Source organism: Miscanthus floridulus, chromosome 3 (assembly GCF_019320115.1).
Source record: "Miscanthus floridulus cultivar M001 chromosome 3, ASM1932011v1, whole genome shotgun sequence".
In the NCBI taxonomy this organism is placed as follows: Eukaryota; Viridiplantae; Streptophyta; class Magnoliopsida; order Poales; family Poaceae; genus Miscanthus; species Miscanthus floridulus.
In genome coordinates this window covers 47,073,850-47,095,143 of record NC_089582.1, presented here as the reverse complement: position 1 = coordinate 47,095,143, position 21,294 = coordinate 47,073,850, and the positions used below count along the sequence as shown (strand labels likewise).

Genomic DNA, 21,294 nt, shown 5'->3' with positions numbered 1-21,294 from the left:
GCTAGCAGCTTGGCATACATCTGATTAAAAGTTAATATCAATCTGCATAATTTGGTTTACAAGAGCAAGCGATTGAAACAATTCTAGAACAAAAATGTTTTGATTCATGGGTATTGGGCAGTGTATTTCTTACTTCTTACCTGAGCATCTCCGGTTCAAATATATTCTACAAAGCTTAGAGAATGCAAATAGATAGGACACCATCAGCTAAAGCAAGAGCAGCAAACAATATCCACAGTTCTAGTAAAGAAAATCAACAACTAGGAAATCGACAACCGTCCCTTCGTTGGAGTCAAGAATAGCTTCCTAGGATCCGGGAGAGGAGGGCCGCCGCCACCACCATGCCCCGCCGCCGGCCACCACCACCACCACCGCAGCCACCGGCCAGATCCGGGAGAGGGAGGGCCAGATCCGGCTGGGTGAAGATGGGGGAGGGGAGGGGCACCCGCCGGGGAAGAAGAAGGGAGAGGGGAGGGGGGCCAGCGAGGGAGAAGAAGGGGGAGGGGAGGGCCACCGCCACCACCACGCCCCGCCGCCGGCCACCACCACCACCACCACCACAGCCACCGGCTGGATCCGGGAGAGGGAGGGCTAGATCCGGCCAGGTGAAGATGGGGGAGGGGAGGGGCACCCGCCGGGGAAGAAGAAGGGAGAGGGGAGGGGCACCGGCGGGGGAGAAGAAGGGGGAGGGGAGGGCCACCGCCACCACCACGCCCCGCCGTCGGCCACCATCACCACCACCACAGCCACCGGTCGGATCTGGGAGAGGGAGGGCCAGATCCGGTCGGGTGAAGATGGGGGAGGGGTGGGGCACCCACCGAGGAAGAAGAAGGGAGAGGGGAGGGGCGCCAGCAGGGGAGAAGAAGGGGGAGGCGAGGGCCGCCGCCGCCACCACAGCAGCCACCGGCCGGATCCGGGAGAGGGAGGGCCAGATCCGGCCGGGTGAAGATGGGGGAGGGGAGGGGCACCCGCCGGGGAAGAAGAAGGGAGAGGGGAGGGGCGCCGGCGAGGGAGAAGAAGGGGGAGGGGAGGGCCGCCACCACCACCACGCCCCGCCACCGGCCACCACCACCACCACCACCGCAACCACCGGCCGGATCTTGGAGAGGGAGGGCCGGATCCGGCCGGGTGAAGAAGGGGGAGGGGAGGAGCGGCCGCCCGCCGGGGAAGAAGAAGGGGGGGCGCCTGCGGGGGAGGAGGGGCGCTGGGGCTGGGGCGCCCGCGAGGAAGAAGGGAGAGGAGGGGCGCTGGGGCCGGGAGGGGAGGGGCGCTGCGGAAGAGAAAAGGGCGGGGTGCTCGGAGCGGCGCAGGGGCTGTGGTTTATCCGGTAGAATTTTTGTGTGCGTGTATGTATTTTTTCTGTGCGTTTTCGACGAACCGACAGAATAATGTCAATTTTTCTGTGTGTATTGACACGCACAGAAAAATCATGTAATTTTTCTGTGGGTTTTAGAATATTTCTGTCGGGATTTTTGTAACGCACAGAAAAATGACGAATTTTTCTGTGTGTATAGAGAAACACACATAGAAAAATGCAACACCCACAGAAGTATTCGAGTTTCCAGTAGTGTATGGGATATTGCATTGGGTAGCTAATGCTAGTGCTCAACGAAACCATGATCTTGTAACTTGACTAATGGTATATGCAATAAACGTTAAAATATGCTTTTTAGCAACTTAGTTTAAGAGGGCTGGAGCATTGGGTTTTATGGTGCTGTAGATTCCTCCCTATAAGGACTTATCTATAAGTGATCATCCGGGACTTACAGTACAACTATGAGGGCCACATGGCTTTGGCTTTAGCTCAGTACAAGGACCTTTTTTGTAGCTTGTTAGAGGTTACTAAAAGGCGCAAATGGGGTGTGTTTCGGGTTGGGTGTAGTGCGCCCTCTATCCTTGTGTGTATAGCCTGCGCGGAATGTGCCATCGGAAAGGGGAGCCCTACATTTGCAGGGCACAGAAACCTAGCGGCCCTAACTTGTTAGACGAACCTTTGAAAGGTTTCATAGTGTACCCTGCCTGCTTACCTTGGTAGTGTTTTGGGCACTTGCAAACCCCGGGCAAATAGGAAACACGACTCATAGTGAAGTGTACAACCTCTGCAGAGTGTAAAACTGGTATATCAGTTGTGCTCACGGTCACAAGCGGCTTTGGAACCCTTATGTAATAGAAGATCACTATTAATTATTTGTTTATGCTATTCATTAATCATGTTTACACTGATCATGTGTTTACTATGGGATTATGACAACTTGATGCTATTCATATGCTAAAATTGTGATAACTAAAAGTTAAATGTTGTTAAACCTGTGTCAAACCTTTTGAGCCTCATGAACCCCATGTTATATTTGCTGAGTACGATATGTGCTCACCCTTGCTATTTTTCCACACCACCCGACTTTAGAAAAGTTGCTAAGAAGATTGATGGAGTTACGAATAAGTTCCCAGAAGACTGATAGAAGTGCTAGGCATATGATACCCTAGTCAGCTGTCCCTGTGAAGGATGGAGCCTCAAGATTAGCTACCGTTCTATGATACTTTGATGTAAGTATTAAATATGAGTATATTTTTGTTATATAATAAAGCATTGTCTCTTAATACTATTATAATTTATCACTATATGTGTGATTTGACTTCCTAGACACATATAGTTAATACTCAGTTTTTTAAAACTGGGTGTGACGATGAGGTGCTCGTACCTCGTAGTTTTGGGCTGTGGCGAGAAATATAGCAATGTTTCACTTCTCGGTGCAATACAAAGATGGAACACGTAATTGAGGTGGGTCGTGCTCCATGTTCATATTTTGGGATTTACATCATGTGGATGAAATTAAACTTTGTTCGGCATTTGATTCTGCGCAGGTGCACAGGGGGCTGAATTTCAAGTCAGTGTTGACTGCCTCTGGGAACAGAGTTGTGCGGGAGAAACCTGGGAACTTTTCTTGTGTAACAAGGGCAAACAGTGTAGCGCTAGCACAGCAACCAGCAAAAGGCCCGTGTAAAGAATTATTTTTACACAGAAGTGCTTTACTTCTACCTTTTGTAGGATATGTAAGAGGTAGCACAAGATGTCCGTTTCACGTGATAATCCCAAAAGGCAGTGATATTATTACCTTACCTTATGATAGTATATGTTTGTGTAAGTGATAGCACAAGATGGTCTAAGCCTGGTGGAAGCAAGGTTAGAGAGAGAGAGAGAGAGAGAGAGAGAGAGAGAGAGGAGCAATCCTGTTTTGCGATTAAAAAAATTGGCTTCGCCCGGCGGACCGGAGACCTTCAGTGTGTTAGACTGACGTGATAACCAACTACACCACGAAACCATGCGTTATTTCAGAATGTATCTCTGTTTCAAATCAGTAATAATGTGCTGTCAGCTAGCCACAATTCGGTGTCGACACAATGACACCACCAATGCCAAAAGAACAGAATTCCCCAGAAAAATATTGCTATGAACCCTTCAGGCATTAGTCGTTGGAACTGTGCTCCTTTGCACATATTCTTTTTTTTTTAACAAAAGGCAGTGCCGCTCAATTAAGTAAGGGGTAAGAGTTTTACGTAAAGGAGGCACCCCTGGTGCCAACACTACGGTCGTAAGACCAGAAATGAAACACATGTCCCACCCTTAAGAGGATTTACCTATCAAAGGACACAGCCTGCGACCATGGTTTCCTTTTTCGGCCGAAATCTCTTGATATTTCTGATATATCCTTTTTATCCGTAGGTGCCGATAAGAAAATATCTATCTTTTTTGTACAAATTTTGTTTAAATTTATTTAAATTTACTTAAATTCAAATTAAATTTTATTTGAATTTGGTCCGATATTTCCGATATATCATGTTTATCCTTTTTATCTGTGACCCTCGATAAATTTTAATTCCCGAAAATGAAAACCTTGTGTGCGACGTTGCATTATATCCTCTTTTGTCAAGTAGGCCACCTGCTGGGCCGTTTTCTGGGCGTTGTTGAAGATCCTCTTATTCCTCTCATTCCATAAGTTCCATACAATGTAAATGATGATTCCATTGAACCGCCTTCGGTCTTGTTTTGGCACCTTGCTTGCCGCCTCCTCCCACCAATTGGCAAAGCAGGTACGGCTGTGGTAGTTGCACACTGAAATTTTCCTAGGACAGAATTTGGTTCCAAACTGCTCTAGCGAAAGGGCACAACAAGGAGAGATGTACCCCTGTCTCCAGGGGCCATTACACATGACACAGTGCTCTTGGTGTGGCCATCCTCTCTTCTTAAGATTATCTGCCATTAGGATTTTATCATCATGAGGATCCAGGCGTGGACTTTGCATTTGCTTTCCACATGTGCTTTCCAGATGAGGTCATGGTGAAATTTCCGATGTGAACCTCGAAATTGTATCCTATATGCCGAGCGAGTGGAGTAATTTCCTTCAGCCGTCCACTTTCAAGTGATTGAGTCCTGCACGCCCTCCGGCAGCTGCACATCTAGTAATTTGATCCACAGATCGAGATGAACTCCCTGATTTGCGCAGTTGTTGTGATACGCGTCTGCAGCGATATGATCCAACTCCCATTGTGTAATTCCTGGCTAACCGTCCTATTTTTTCTGCGTGCCAGCTTGAACAGGTTAGGAGCTAGAAATCTGGGAGCCTCCCCTTCTAGCTAGACGTGGTGCCAGAACCGAGCTTTGTGTCCATTGCCAATTGTGACCGTGGTGGAGGCATTGAACAGGAGGTGATCTATATCCTTAATTGGTACTTCCGTTGCCACCCACGGTTTGGAGTCATCCGTCCATTCCTGCCATAGCCATCGGAGGCGCAACGCTCTCCCAAATCTCTCTAAGTCTGGCACCCCCATTCCCCCAAGTCCTTGGGCATGCAGTTGGTCGGCCAATTTACTAGGCAGTGGCCTCCATTAGTATTCTCATCTCCTTTCCAAAGAAACCATCTTCGGTTTGCACATATTCAGTTTAGTCTGAATTCAGTACTAACCTGTCCTTGGACGTTGCAACATTTTTTCCCTGAAATCATATGATTCGAACATACATAGCATGAACGCAGTTTAGTCTGAATTTCAGTACTAACCTGTCCTTGGACCTTGCAACATCTTTCCCTGAAATCATATGATTCGAACACACACAGCAAGAACGACGGGAACTGAAGTGCCAAATGGGTATCTTGTATTCCAACATCTTAACCAGAACTCTATCCAGTAATCCAGATCCCTGTTTTTTAGTCGAGAAAAGATCTTTACTTAAGGTTTTTAGCCTCAATATAATCAGCTGTTACCAGAAGCTAATTTAAGCAAAGATGGCATTGAGCCCCAACGAAATTGCAATGGCCAAAGAATAATATTGCCATATGCAAAACCGTTACCGTGCACGTCTCTTTTCATCATAATGTATAATACATACACTTTTTCATCATATCATACATTACAGCCTTAGAGCTAGAAATCGACCAACAACTTTCCCAAGTATCAACCACTTGTTGGACCACGTCCAATGATTCTGACGAGCAGAGCTTCAGCTCTCCATGTGCCACCTTGGAGCTTCTTCAAGCTCCATTCAACTCACGTCGTCAACGCATTGGGGAGCGACGAGTGCGTTCCCAGCACCTTGCCACCGACATCTGGGAAGCTCTCCTGCCCAGGCAGCAGTCCCACCGTCCCATCTTGTTCAACCCTCACGGGGTACTTCATGAGGTGGCCCTTCATATCCACCATCTGTGGCGAGACATAGCACGCCCAGTTGTCATCTGCCATCTGGTTCACCCGCTGCACGCACTCCTCGGACTCTGGCTGGCGGAAGCACTCCTCCACTGTGCCCAGGTGCTCCGCCCAAAGAGACATCCTGTACCCATACACCTGCAGATGAACAGCAATGCAACCGGCACATGTGTTATGGCTTATGTGCTTCAGTGCTATCTGTGGTGCAAAGAATTCCATACAGAGGAGAGACGTGCCTGTCCTCTTGGAGGGCTGCCGCTTCCAGCCCAGCTGTAGTGAGGCTGGTACGCACCCATGGCGATCTCTGTGTCCCGTGAGCCGTCCATGGATCTCTGGTTTATGTTAGCTGATCCGATGAGCACGTACTCGTCGTCGATAATCATCCCTTTTGAGTGCACATAGATCATGAACCTCCTGAACTTCTGGGCCAAACGCTGGAAGAAAAGAAAGGAAGTCAGTCTATCCTTGTAAAACAGATCTAGTTAAATAGCACATTTGAGCAACTTATTCAAGAACGCAGTGTAGTTACCAGTGCAGAGTTCTCATTGGAATTGTTTGTCGACGAAACTTCATTCAAGACTTCACGCTTGCCAAGGCAATAGAAGTTCAGGTACTCCTGTGGATGGCTTTCATGTAGACCCTCCTTTCGTAGAGCATCTGCGACGATCTTGTACATCATGGACATGGTATGCCCCTTGAAGAGATAAAATGGAAGCAATGAAAAAAAAACAAAAGGGAAAAAACAGTGCATCAAATATTTTCAATGAAAATGCGACCATGACGAGGAGCCAACCTGCCAATAGAGTATCTCCTGCATAGCAGCAGTTGTCGGATTGCCTTCAGGCCACATCGGTATAACAATGTATGCTGCAAACCTTTCCTTTGCCTTAATCTTTCTTGCAATCTTTATGGCCAATTCAATTGGTATTAGGTTCTCAGCACCTGTTGCCAAAAGAGTAGTTCAAATCATAAGTTGGATTCGCCTTAGTGATCTTGATATAGAAAAATGCATCAAATGGTATATGCATTACATATTACTAGTTTCTTCCATCACCTTATGCAATCAAACCAGTCATATTTATGCTCTTTCTTTTTACCTTGGATAAGTGGTAAAAGGTTCAATTATTCCTCAGTCAATACTTACGAGTGCTAAAATAAGGTCGTTATTTGCTTGTAATGACAGATCTAGAACTAAACTAGGTTATATGTCTAGTAGTGGAAACTGAAGCAACAAATATTACAAGATCCAAAAGCAAGTCCTGATGTAGAGGGAATGGTGGTACAAATGGGAGGATTAAAAACAAGCGAGAACAAAACAAAAGTAATTCATGTAGCTAACAGTCAACTTGTTACCTGCACTTCGGTGTGCAGACCAGTAGTATGAAGACCCAATAAAGTACTGATTTTCAATATAGACAAAGTGCTGCGCAGATCTGATCGCTTTAACATATGCATTGTGTATGCTTTTGTCTATCTGCAGATTCTTTGCACAGACAAGATTCTGCACAACAAAAGGGTACAACAGCATCTTACAGATAGAAAGCTTGCATTTTAATGTTTTTTAAATTAATTATGCCAGGTCTCCATTAAAACAAATTCACATTCCATGGCTATTCGCTGAAATGGATCATACCTGGGATTCAGCCTCTTGAACAAGTTTTGGGAATCCTTTTACAGATCCTGAATCAATTGATCGGAAAACCTAACCAAATATGAGAAGATAAACAAATCTACAACCTAGTAGAGTAATAATAGAATAGAGCTGTTACATTGATCCCAATATGAATAACTCATTGTACCTGTACATGCCAATTTTCAGGATCCTTTTCTTCAACAACATGTGCATTTAATTCATCTGCAGAGGGGGAAACAATCCATGACATCCTATCAATTTTTACCAATGTATCATGATGCCAACTCACAGCTCTTCTGACACTGACTTTCCATTTTGCAGATTTTCTCCATCTCTGTTCAAAGTTTGTAAGTATATCATATGCAGCAGGACCCTCGATTTTACAATGTAAATCATGCCATGGCTGTCTGGGTCCATGCTTATTAACCTGTCATGATGCTGACTTTATCAATACTAGCATAGAAAGTTCTGTAAGAGAGTCAGCAAAATAGTTGGAGAGGAAAAAATAGATGGTAGAGAACTTACAGGGAATGTGGGGTTGTGGAAATCATCCTTGAAAATAGTATCTAAATCCTTGAAAAGCCTGTGTTCAGGTGTATCATATCTGCCATCACACAAGTCTAGACCACCAATAAAAGCAGTTATTTTTCGATTGTTTCCTGTGGCCTGGGTGTCTACAATGACACATTTCTGATGGTGTGTAAATAAAGTTCCTACAACCTGGAGAAGATAACTTGTTTTTTTAACATATACTAGTAGTAACTGTTACAGAACTCAGAGGTAAGGGTGTAAAGTGCTATAAAATAAGTAGGACCTATGAACTACGGATTCTAACTCCAAACCCAGAACTTCATTACGAATACTTCTGTATTCAAATTCAGTTAAGGAGACTCACCAAGAGCACTATGCAAGCAGCATGCTCATATACCTAGCCAACAGTTCATCACTCTTTTCTACCCAAGGTTTCTCCACAAGAATGCTATAACATACACAATGCGAATTTGAGTCTTCGTTTTTCAGCAGCATATATATCAAACTGCCAACTTTATCACTAACTCGCAACTTTTTATTTGAACCAAAAAGTATATACAGCTTTAATAAAATGCAAGTGGGCATCTTCTGTACAAGTTCAACATTCTATCAGCTCAAAATGTAAGTTTACGTTTTGGAGGACAATGCACAGGATGTGGAGAGTGAGTCACAATGTACATGAGAGGACAAAGGACTAACAGAGACAATAAGAATGAGTGCTTGATACGATGAAACCAGCAATGTAGCAATTCAGTGTACATGTATGTAACAACAAGGGAGAAACAATATCCAAACCTGCTGCTTGAAAATGCTAAGTTTGTTGCTAGCATAGCGAGGAGACAGCACACAATGGACACCTGAATGCCTGAAATATTTTCGAGCTTCTTCATCATGTGTATGCATGAGACCATCCTGCATTCCACCTACATCATTTCTATCAGACTATTCTTCTTTAAAGGAAGCAACAAACATGCACTAATAGTCAAAACAATAAGAGCAGTAACTGAAACTTGCAGTTTGCATTCTATTCTTCTTTAGGCTTATCTTGTTCATAATTTTTTTCAAGAAAAACACAGATGACTGATTATCATTATATTAAGATAGAAAAATATAAATAATTACAGAATACACCAAAAATTCAACATAAATAACAAAGAAGACTAAAAAGACACAACATATGCAGGTTTAAATAGTTTAACAATTGACCTTATTAGCTTAGTTCTTTGTGTATTCATCTTGACAACAATCTTAGGAGAGACACCAGGGACATTGACCATAAGGAATTACACATCCTCAAAATACCTCTAGCTTTTCAGTTATTATATTCTTCCTTTCATCATTATCACCTAGTAATTAGACAAGAGTACTATCTAGTCCTTGTTTGCTATCTGTCTACCTCTTGACAACCATTTAAGCAAAATAGTGAAAAAAAAAAACTGGACCTGCGAGGGTATGACCACCCCCAGGCATTGCATTAAGAAGAAGACCTTCTCACGCAGGCCCAGAAAACCCCCGAACCCCTGCCCCACCCTTACACAGCGGCACCGTCGCCCTGTGAGAACGGGCCGGTCCTTAGACCTGTGCTTTGGCGTAGGACAGACGAGGGGATTTTTTTAACCCCAGCCTGAAATTCGCTCCCACGGGGAGTCGAACCTAGGACCTGAGGAGTGCCGCCGGAACGCTCTATCCAGTTGGACTAGAGGATATTTATCCATTTCAGCAAAGTAGGAAATGAAGAGGTTCTATGGGAGGAAAGAATCCTACTGTTTTTAAGAGAAATTTGTCATGTGATGTTTTGTCATCCCAAAGCAACACTATAACACGGACTCCTTCTTGAACTTTGCGCTTCAAAATTTCCCCAATGGTGACAGGGTTTCCATTGGGAACAGGTTTTGTTGACTCCCTTACAAGCTTCACAGGATGATACAAGGACCAGCCGACTATGTAGATAAGGTGATGAGCCTCAATGATTGCATGACAAATATCTTCCCAGCATTTGTTTTGTTCATATGTCCTCCCACCATCCATCTCAATCTGAGGTTGAAAATTGTCAGGAACATGAGCATCTTGATATAGTGTGACCCTACCACCCTTCCTAAGAGGGAAATATGCATTTGGGACACCAACACTCTGAGGGCCATCAGCACCAACTCCATCCTTGTATAGTGGGTTCATGTCGATTGGCTTATACTGGATATTTAAATGCAGCTCAGGAGATGGCTTCATAGGATTACTGTACTGACCAGAAATTGGAAACCAGCCACCGACCATATCACCTGGTGTGATGTGCTCAACTGGTATTGAAGCCACACCGATAAGCTCTGCCCCAAAAACATCGTTGTCCTTTACAAGAAACTCAATTCTGCTAACTGAATGAGCAACTTGAACATAGAAATGTTCATCCCATTTAGGGTTCTCCGAGTTGGGAATGACTCGAGTTTGTGCCACCGTTGCTCCTGAGAGACAAACTGAAACATACGGATCACTAGTAATGATCTTCCTCATGTCTGGGTGGGTGTTCTCCGACTTCCCACAATCAGTGCTGCAAGCTCCATACCCAGTAAAGCATTTTCGCATCCTTTCTGTCATGAGATCCATATTGGGGAGACATTTTGCTTCAATTATTTGTATATCCAAGTCTCCATGCAACAGCATACTAACCCCAGATTCAGCTGAGTGCTTTCCCATTTTATCACGGTATAAAAAAGATCCACAGGACAATAAGGTGAACCAGAAACTAAACTGTCATTATCCTAGAGAAAACATCCTTTGCCAACCAAATCATACTGAAGGGCGCTGAGACCTTTATAGGTCATACAAATACAGAAGGAACCTGCAGAGTGAACTCAATTTTCAGAGGACGCATTCATAATAAACATCAGAAAAGTGAAGACAGCACATATTTTGCAATGTTTACCCCATGGACCCGAAAGCCTGAATCCCTTGGTTATGCAGTGGCATTCAGTTTCAGTAATTTGTTTTTGACAAAAGTCCAAGGAGTTTTTGGATTCTCTGAATAACATGAGATCCTATTGACTGGTTGGGAACACGGGCATTGGATCAAAGTAGAAAGAAGACACTCCACAACTTTGACATGATTGTATTGGTGCTCCCTCCTCCACTTGTATTTGGTTTGTGTAAACATCTCAAATTCATAATTGCATACGTCTGTCTAATAACTCCCTACTCCCATTCAATAGACTCACCCTAGAATCAGTCCTATGAAATCAAGTTTTCACAAGATACATCTATTGAATGATTGTATCACCAACCGGCTGTAGCAAAGAATCTGATTCCACGAGCATAAGAAGCAAAACGATCAAATCAACATATCTAGCATCTTAAGCTAAAGTGGAGGTCATCTGATTATGCGAGCAAAGGCCAAAAAGAACCTTATGATTGTTGGATAATGTATTGTGCTAGAATTCCACAGCTCTTAAGCTAAAGTGGAGGTCATCTGATTATGCGAGCAGAGGCCAAAAAAGAACCATATGATTGTTGGATAAGGTATTGTGCTAGAATTCCACAACTATATTAATATATATGTAACACACATTGTAAGGTAATCGAGTTTTACTCTCCTAAAAGCATATATATACGCTGCAATATTTCAATGATAAATGCATAACTATCACTGAGCGCTAATGCACCTAGCAATTCTAGTGGAATAACATACCTGAGCATGCAAATACAGTAACTGATTAAAACCAGAAGCCAATAAACAATCCCCAATCGGAAGCCGGAGAGAAAGGGAGAGAGGCAGAGCGGAAAGAGAGAAGAGAAATAGAAGATAAGGGAAGAGGGGACGGTGGGCAAACCGATAAATGTCCCGGTTGGCCATTCCCGTGGCGCGCGGAGTGCACGGGGCAACGAGCGGCGCAGGCGGCAGGGCCAGGGGCGCCGGTGGAGTAGCATAGACCGGGGGCTCATGCGCCCCGGTGAAAGCTGACGAACGAGCGGCCAGCGGTGGACGGGGTGCGCGCAGTTCGGGTCCCGAGCGCGCCGGGCAGAAGAGTGATGCGGCGCCTCCGTCGGCGGCGGCGGCGGGCGCGGGCCTCGTCTGGAATAAAAGAAAATTTGATAAATTTGTTTTTCGAGTAGCTAAAAAATACTGTAGGAAATATATTTGTTGACTTTCTCCTATCATTTTCAGCATTTATAGCTTTTAAAAAGTCAAAAATAATTTTGCATCAGAAATCCCGCACTATTTTAAAAAATTTTCAACCATTTTTATATTTTTTTCTAATTTATATTTGTACTGGAAATATATGTTCTCTTTATTCTGGTCACATCCTTTCACCTCTATATTGACTGATTGGATATTGTATCATGAGTCATGAATTATTTTTATAAGTCATCCTAATTATTTTATTTTTTCGCTCTTGTACATTTACGTTAGAAACCTTATTCTTTCCCCCACATTCTCCCACCTCCATATTCATCTATGGGTTACTTGCGCTTAGAGTATCTCCTAGAGTTTCTGAACTCCACTCCCCATCTTGATCTTTTAGTAATAATACTAAAAAAAATAGCTCTCCAACAACTCCATATCTCACCTCATAATCTTTACGCGCTTGGAAAATTGATCCAATAGCATGTGTATTGATCGGTCAATCTAGAGGTGGAATGACATAGGGGAAGAATAAGGTGTACGACAGGGTTATCAATGCAAATGTACAAGAGATAAAAGTAAAAAAGTGGTTGGTATGATTTAGAAATAGTCTAGGATTTCTGATATAAAATTATTTTCTATATTTTGCAAGCCAGATTTTACAAACCATTAGAGAAATACAACAAATATGTTCCCACACAGGCTACAGCTCGCTGCCCGAACCCCGAAGCCGTGCAAGTCAAAAAAAAAAGAACCCCGAAGCCACGCCCAGGGCATGCTGTTTTTTTTTAATTTTAACATTTTTTATAAACTAATTTTAAATCTAACACTGTTTTTTTTTTCAAAACTAACACTTTTGGCCGCGCCTATTGCCATGGCGCGACGAAAAGTCTGTGCCGCGCCATACATGGTGGCCCGACGGGTGGCTGACGTGGCGACGACCGGAAAGGATGACCGGTGATGTGGCAGGGCCTGCCGCGCCACCGATCTTGGCACAGCAGTGCCGCGCCTTGATCCGTGGCGCGGTAGAACCAAATAAAAGCCCCGCGGCCAGTCCCACCTGTCCGAGCAGCAAGCCCGCCTGGCTGCCGCGCCCACGTCCGCCTGCTCCAGCCCGCCGCCGAGCACGCCGGCCGCCGCGCCACGAACACCGGCACGCCATGGCCCACCGAGGCCAGCAGCCGCACCTCCCGGCCCGGTCTAGTGCGCCACCGCCGCGAGGACGAGCGCCGCTGCCGCGAGGTACCCCCTAGTGTATTTGTTGATTGAATTGACATTGTTAGTATAATAAGTTAGTAAAATAAATAAAGTTAGTATAATTAGTAAAATACAGTTAGTATAGTTAGTGAAGTTAGTTAGTTTAGTTAGTATAGGTAATATAGTAAGTTAGTATAGATAGTAAAGTTAGGTAGTTTAGTTAGTACAGTTAGTGAGTCTAGTTATACATTGGATTTAGTCTAATTAGTTGTTGTAGTTAGCCTTGTATAGATGTTAATATTAAATTAGTTAGTATAGTTATAGTTAGAATAGGTATTAATATTACTATAGACATTATGTACCACAATTTCGACGACTTGATGAAGTTTTTTGAAATGCTTTTGCAGATGGATTGTTGTGTTAGAGTTATATACGGAGGAAGTGTTAGGAGAGAAGACGGTATATTTGAGGATATGGAAGAAGAATTGGAATGGTTTGATAAACATCTTAGCTTCAACGACATTTGTGTCCGTTTGAATACAAAGTTTGGCGGTGATTTCACACCGAAGGGGAGGTTTGAGACTAGGAAGACTAGGACACACTATGTCCTCATGCCCTTACACGACCCTGCTCACTGGTCCTGCTACACTACAATGCTCCAAGGTTCCAATATGCCCATGGCTGAGGTGGTGATGGAGAATGGGTACATGATGCAAGGTATTTAGGTCGGCCCGTCCATTGATGGTGTTGGAGGCAATGAACAAGAATTAGGGGTCGAAAGGGAAACAACTCAGGATAACATGGATTTGGACGGTCAGTTGACGTAGGAGCAGTTTCACTCAACTACAGTAGGCTGTATAAGCAATGACTTCGATGTGAATGAGTTCAAACGGGTAGAGGAGGAGCAGGAGGAGGACAGGATTGGTGATGTAGTTAGCAGTGATTCAGACGATTCTGATGTTGATCAAGGAGGTACAGATACTATGCCAACACCGGTTGATGCCATACTAGTACCGGTTCATACTATGCCATTACCAGTGCCAACTGAGGTTTTGCATGGTATCCAGCTCAGGGTAGACTAGTCACAGATTTGGCAGCAGATGATACCCCCTATGATTCATGGGCCAGAATTAGCGAAGCGCAACAGTATGTTCCACCACCACCTTACACTGCGATTGAGCTTGAGCAACTAAGGTCGATGAACGTACCTTTCAGGGGCATTCCGAACTATAGGGATGTCAACATGACGGATATGGTAGTTTGTGACACCGGTCTCCAAATGTGTAGGAAATCATTGTATGACCATGAGAAAAAAAACCCTTAGGAAGGGGATGATATTCAATACTATGTCAGAGATGAAGCTCTTCCTTCAATACTATAGTGATGATATTCAATACACCGTCACTCATTCGGACCAGGAGTTGAGGTACCATGTGATATGCAAAAATGGTTGTATGTGGATGTTAAACGCACGAAAGAGACAGAGTGATGGCAAGTGGAGGATAAGTAAAGTTGTCAAACCCCACACTTGCCTATCAAATAGGGGGAAGGAAAATCATCATCAGCTCACTACACGTTATCTTGCCCATCGTATATTAGGGCTCGTTGATGACAATAACAATATTTCGTTGTCTTCTTTACAACAGTCCATATCTAGATTCATTAAGTACGATGTAAAGTACGGAAAGGCTTGGCGTGCTAAGCAAATTGCCCTAGCGATTCGATGGGGTAGTTGGGAGGAAGCGTACAATAGGGTGCCCCGCATCTTATGTGCAATGCATTACTACAACCCTAGCTTGAAATGGTTTGTGGACACCAGAGGGATGTGTTTTCCGGACCTATTGAGGCATGTCCTCTATCGTGTGTTCTGGTCGTTCGCGCAAACGGAACATGCATTCCAGTTTTGTCGGCCAGTCGTACTTGTTGATGGCACTTTTCTGACAGGAAAGTATATGGGCACCTTGATGATGGCTGCTACTATTGATCCTGAGGACCAGATAGTACCCATGGCTTTTGCTTTGGTAGAGGGAGAGAACAATAAATCGTGGTCATGGTTTGTGCGGCTTATACATGTACAAGTGCTTGGCCCATCTCGCACTATATGTTTGATCTCGGACCGTCACCTAGGGCTTCTTAATGCTGCAGCTGAGCATATAGATGGGTTCCCGCCTCTAGTGCATAGATGGTGCATGAGACACTTTGCCGCTAATTTCTGGCGGTGTCAGCGGAAGCAGGAGGTATGTGACAAGGTAAAGGCTCTATGTTGTGTACGTACAGAGCACCAGTTTAAGGAGACAAAGAGAGAACTAGACAAGATGGTAAATGGAGCGGGAAAGGCCTGGTTAGAGGCACAGATAGAATAGAAGGCTCAGTGGGCGTTAGCATATGATGAGGGAGGTTTTAGGTATGGCATCATGACCACTAACTCCTCGGAGTCCTTCAACCGTGTATTCACCGAAGTTCGATCGTTGCCTATGTCTAGAATTATTGAGTTCTCCTTTCATAAGTGCAACAAATATTTTGTGAAGAGGTGGGATCTTGCGTAGAGGAATATAGTTGAGCAGGGGTGTTTTGGAAAGGCCGGAGCTGAACATTTGAAGGAGGCCGAGGAATTGGCCAAGCAGCACACCACCGAGCCGTATGGACCCCGCGCGCCATATCTTTAGTGTATGGGGCAAGGGTGGTACAAGCTTGGGCGGCGAATGTTATGGTGGATGAAACTACTGAGTTGATCTTGAAAAGGTAGAGTGCAGTTGCAATGTCCCTCAGATCATGCATGCCCCTTGCTCTCATATGATCACGGCCTACAGGGTTCGTGGGTACAACTATGAGGATCTGCCATATATGTCACCCTTTATATCTCCGTTCGAACACCGTTAGTATTTGGGAGATGAGCTTCGAGCCATATCTTGACCCGACACAGTGGCCACCTTATAATGGTTATGACTACGTGCCGCTTCTAGATCTAATGAAGGTAGGGAAGGGTAGGAGGAAGAAGAAGCGACTCAAGGGGGACATGGATGCTATGAGAGGGTACGGTGAAGACATGTACAGCGGGGGAGACTTCAACGAGACCCGTGGTAGGAATCTTTGCTCCGTTTGCAAAGAATCTAGTCACAAGGCTAGCAGGCATAGAAGACAAGGGCAATAGGTGCTTTCATATTGTGTTCATATTGCATAACAAGTAGTTCAAATTTTGCAATGCTACATAATGTTAATTTGAATATTGTTAATTTGAACACTCTAACCCTTTGTTTATCAATTTGTAACAGGATGGCCCCTCCCACGCCGCACCAGATGTACCCCCTTCTTGAGGTGGAGTACGACGATCCCCTTCTTCCACCGAATGATGAGGTTTCCAAGATGCGTTCGAGGGATCCTTACATTCCTGGGACTTAGTTCGTTACGTCGAACTTATGTCGAACGAATATTGTCATCTGAAACTTGCAGACTCATAAACCAATGAAAATGTTATGTGGCAACTTGTCATCCATTTATTTGCTTCATATTCATTTCAACTTGCACACGGTCGCGGTAGCACTTATAGTTGTTTACAGCACCGATAACACCTCAATTGAGGCTGGTCGGTTTCTGTCTGCGTCACTGCCGCGCGCGTGGGATATGGTGCGTCACTGCCGCGCCATGGACTATGGCATGGCAGAACCTGGGCTATGGTGCGGCAGAACCTGGGCTATGGCATGGCAGAACCAGTGGGCTATGGCGCTGTATTCAAGATAATTTCACTCGATTATATTCGTTTTAGAAATTCTCAACGCATGATACAAACAGATGGGATCACTTAAGATTGACCATGGGTAATCCGAGTACATGATATATGGGTACAATACATCAATAGTTCAAATGGAATATAAGACAACACAATAGAATTTCTAGTACATAGCTACATTGATCATTAATAAAACATGGAACTAACAGACGGCGCAATCAAAAAACCCTTAGTTAGAAACATACTGAGTAAGCAACTCGTCGTCCGAGTACCAATCCTCAACCACATCCCTGTTGTCGTAGCTAGGCTCACCTGCATTGCCCTGATCTACCTTTCGCCTATAGTAAGCAGCCTCCCCTTCATCTATGGCCTGAGTCAAGAACGTGTTCTCTTCCTCCTCGTTCATGTGGCTAGGCTCACCTACATTGCTCTAACCTCCGTGTCGCCTGTAGTAAGCGGCCTCCGCTTCATCTGCGGCCTTTGCGGCCTGAGTGAAGAACACATCGTCATCCTCCCCCGCCTGCAAGCCCACCTCTACTAGAGCGATGAGCTCGCTCAGTCTGTTAGTGTCGTCCTCAGCCTCCTCCGCCTGCAAGCCCGCCTCTGCTAGAGCAATGAGCTCGCTATCTCTAGCAGTGTCGTCCTCATCCTCGCCCCCTCATCAGACAACACAATCGGTGATTCAACGGTGCGGCCAGCTCACTTTCTGTGCTCATCTAACTTCTTTTCCTCGTACCTTGCACGAGCCACCTCTGCAGCATGTCCCTCGCTGCATCCAATCCTTTCATGTATAAAATGCAATCAATTAGCAACGCAATTATATTACATTTAAAATCAGGCAACGAAAAAAGGCTTTCAAGCACTCTCTGGCACATAATGCAACAACATGCTCGTTCAAGACCTACATATGTACTCTTGTCTCCTCCCTTGCCTCCTTCCTTGCCTTCTCCTCTAACGTCATTCGTCTCTCCAATCCCCATTTGTCAAGTTCAACATCGATTGGGTTACAAATACCGCGCTGTCTAGCAAACTCACACATCTTGTCTTTGTGATGTTTAACAAAAAGGTTGACGTAGTCAGGTCCATATCCCCTCTTCCGTGCAATTACTTGCTTCCCCTTCAGTTCATCCAAGAACTTAGCTTGGCCATCATAACATTCCTACTTGTATTTCCTAGTGCTCTATTCAAACAAAAAATTATATCATATATGTCTTAGCAAAAGAAACAAAAATACAATTTCATGGTTACCATAAAAATAACCAACCTCATCATAGTCAACCATATGGCCACAATAATGGCCTATTCCAAGCTCCGAAGGGACTAGACCGTAGTTGGATTTAACACCATATTCGCACTTGACTGGAGTGCTTTGTAAATTAACCTTTCTTTCTTCTTTTGCTTTGTCTTTGGAGGTTCTTCTGGCCATTGGTTCTTAGGACCATACAACCACTCCTTGAAATGACACTTCACCATTGAATACACCTAAATAAGGTGACATTAGTACATGAACACATATAGCTCAACATTTCAACACATACACTTTGCACTTACTTCATGCTTGTTTGGACACACAAACTCCAACATATTCTTAGGGTTTATCACAGCTCAATCTCCGCAATCGCATAGAGGAGGTTCCTTGAGCCGTCTAATTGCGGCTAAGTGCTTCTCCTTAGCCGTCATTGGAGGGGGGTTAGGGGGGTGGTGGTGGAACCCACCGCTTGAAGTGCTCTCGTGGATGTCGCCCTCTCCACCAATCGTCGAAAAAGAGGTACCTAGGGTCAAACTTGTCTGCACCATCGATCCACTGAAAGAAAATCACCTCTCATGGGCCTACACAACAAAATTCCAACAAAATATTAGTAACCTAGTAATACAAATGAAGAAAAGAAACATACGAAAACAATTACTTACATTAAAACGACTGTATGTGTAGAAGCAACGAGTCACTGTGTCCGAATGTCTCGATTGAAACACGTCGGCCGGACGACCACAGTCATAGTTAGGGACAGGGAGTTCAAGAGGGACGGGGGCATGTTTGCTAGACTGTCGGGGTACAATTCTCTAGGACGACCCCATTTTCGCCATAACTGCTCCCGAAACATGTCTTCCATCTAATAAAATGGTTTAAATTAAACATCAATCAAAACAAACACAAGTTAATGTAAAATATAATCATTTGCATTGCAACTAAAATAATATAACCAACACTTATAACAACAAAAATATAAATGGTAAACATACTTCTAACTAAATAATTAATCTTAACCTTGCTAATATCTTCCTTCAAATCATAGCCCATAGTTCCCAAACATAATTTTTCTCCTAACCTTAACTCCCATTTATAATATTCCTATCCACCATTCAAACGAAAATAAAAAGTGCGTCATTACCTTGAACGAGGACGAGGAGGGAGGGAGGCGGCCGGGGAACAGAAGGGAAGGGAGGGAGGGAGGCGGCAACGGAGGGCCGAGCGGGCGGCGGGCACGGGCAGGCAGGCCTACTGCTCGGGCAGGCGGGATTGGCCGCGGGGCTTTTATTTGGCTCTGCCGTGCACGGATCAGGCGCGGCAGGCCCTGCCATGTCACCGGTCAGCATTTCCGGTCGTTGCGACGTCAGCCACCCGCCGTGCCACTATGCATGGCGTGGCACAGGCTTTTCACCGCGCCATGGCAAAAGTGGCGGCCAAAAGTGTTAGTTTTGAAAAAAAACAAACAGTGTTAAATTTAAAATTAGTTTACAAAAAATATTAAAATTATTATTTTTTGACATGGTCAGCCTAGGCCGCCGCGGCAGCTCACCCTCCATCGGCCCATGCTTGCCCACACGAACAGGAAGAAGAGAGCTCATTTTCAATATTTATAGCTTTTAAAAAGTTAAAAATAATTTTGCATCCGAAATACCGCAGTATTTTAAAATTATTTCGATCACTTTTATATTTTTTCTCATTTATATTTGTACTGGAAACATATGTTTTCTCTTTATTCTTGTCACATCATTTGACCTCTATATTGACTGATTGGATATTGTATCACGAGTTATTTTTATAAGTCACCCAAATTATTTTATATTTTTTCACTCTTTTCCATTTACATTAGAAACCTTATTCTTCCCCCACATTCTCCCACCTCCATATTCATCCATGGGTTACTTGCGCTTAGAGCATCTCCTAGAGTTTCTAAACTCCACTCCCAATCTTGATCTTTTAGTAATAATACTAAAAAATAGCTCTCCAACAACTCCCTATGTCACCTCATAATCTTTCCGCACTTGGAAATTTGATCCAATAGCGCGTGTATTGATCGGTCAATCTAGAGGTGGAATGACATAGGGGAAGAATAAGGAGTACGACAGGGTTCTCAATGCAAATGTAAAAGAGATAAAAGTAAAAAAGTGGTTGGTATGATTTAGAAATACTCTAGGATTCCTGATATAAAATTATTTTCTATATTTTGCAAGCCAGGTTTTACAAACCATTAGAGAAATACAACAAATATGTTCCCACACAGGCTACAGCTCTCTGCCCGAACCCCGAAGCCGCGCAAGTCAAAAAAAAAAAAAACCGAAGCCACGCCCTGGGCATGCTCAGCCTAGGCCGCCGTGGCAGCTCACCCTCCATCGGCCCATGCTTGCACACACGAACACGAAGAAGAGAGCTCGCCCCTCAGCGTCCCCAGGTTTTTATGGATTAAGGCATCCTATTTTCAAGAAATGTTCCGTGGATATTCCGAGGAACCCACAAAGCAACGCTCCTTTAGAGTGGTGCCTAGAAATCATCACTAATTGGTGAACTTGCAGATTAGCACCGGGGCACTACAAAAAATCACAAAACAACACTCCACCTCTATTTTAACCTCTTTCATTTTTACATAACTTTGTCAATATTTCTTGTGCTCCTGCAAGGCATGTCATCTAACCTTGTACCTTAGTCTTTTAAACAGAGACACTACTCTAACTAAATAAAAATACATGCATATAGGGTCAGTCTTAAAATGGATTAATGGAAAGATATGGAAGCTACATTAATCATAAGAATTTTAGAAACGACATAATGAATAACAAACATGAAGAAAATTGCATATTGAAAAGAAATCCAGAAAAATTCATATTGAATAATAATAATAACAATAATAATAACAACAACAACAATAATAATAATCCACTTAAACTTTACCGAAAGTAGTATCTGTATCTATTCACTATCGGTAATTTCCCCACATGCATGGGTTTATTTAGTATTTTTGATAAAAAAAATACACATAAGGGGCACAATGGGTGATTGTTTGCGCGCAACACGATTTAATTACATGCTATATTGAAAAGTTATGGAAAAATAAATAAAAGAGATTAAAATAGACTCAAAGTTTAGTGGTTCTAGTGCTACTATGTGAATTCATCAAA

The 21,294-nt window shown here is 43.9% G+C and overlaps 1 protein-coding gene across 5 annotated transcripts; it reads right to left on the bottom strand.

Moving 5' to 3' along the window:
• Positions 1-5,323: 5,323 nt before the first annotated feature.
• Positions 5,324-11,909, bottom strand: LOC136541623 (phospholipase D delta-like). 5 transcript variants are annotated; one of them, XM_066533603.1, is made up of 11 exons: positions 11,680-11,909; positions 9,626-10,694; positions 8,657-8,773; positions 7,856-8,050; positions 7,497-7,757; positions 7,331-7,399; positions 7,051-7,198; positions 6,491-6,639; positions 6,227-6,391; positions 5,934-6,131; positions 5,324-5,835 (listed from the first exon to the last, which is right to left on the bottom strand). In XM_066533603.1, the coding sequence occupies exons 2-11, from the start codon at positions 10,547-10,549 to the stop codon at positions 5,542-5,544; spliced, it is 2,520 nt and encodes an 839-aa protein (XP_066389700.1). In that variant the 5' UTR covers positions 10,550-10,694; positions 11,680-11,909; the 3' UTR covers positions 5,324-5,541. The 5 variants fall into 5 exon arrangements, with proteins under 5 accessions (XP_066389700.1, XP_066389701.1, XP_066389702.1 ...); XM_066533604.1 differs by lacking the exon at positions 11,680-11,909 and adding an exon at positions 11,538-11,663; XM_066533605.1 differs by lacking the exon at positions 11,680-11,909 and adding an exon at positions 10,779-11,511.
• Between the last annotated feature and the right edge of the window lie 9,385 nt (positions 11,910-21,294).

Excerpts from the sequence above, each read along its gene's own strand:
- LOC136541623 (XM_066533603.1), bottom strand. The coding sequence starts at position 10,549 with ATGGGAAAGCACTCAGCTGAATCTGGGGTTAGTATGCTGTTGCATGGA. Across the intron at positions 8,051-8,656 it reads TTAGCATTTTCAAGCAGCAG|GTTGTAGGAACTTTATTTAC; the intron begins GTTTGGATATTG and ends TATCTTCTCCAG. Across the intron at positions 6,392-6,490 it reads AGGAGATACTCTATTGGCAG|GGGCATACCATGTCCATGAT; the intron begins GTTGGCTCCTCG and ends TATCTCTTCAAG.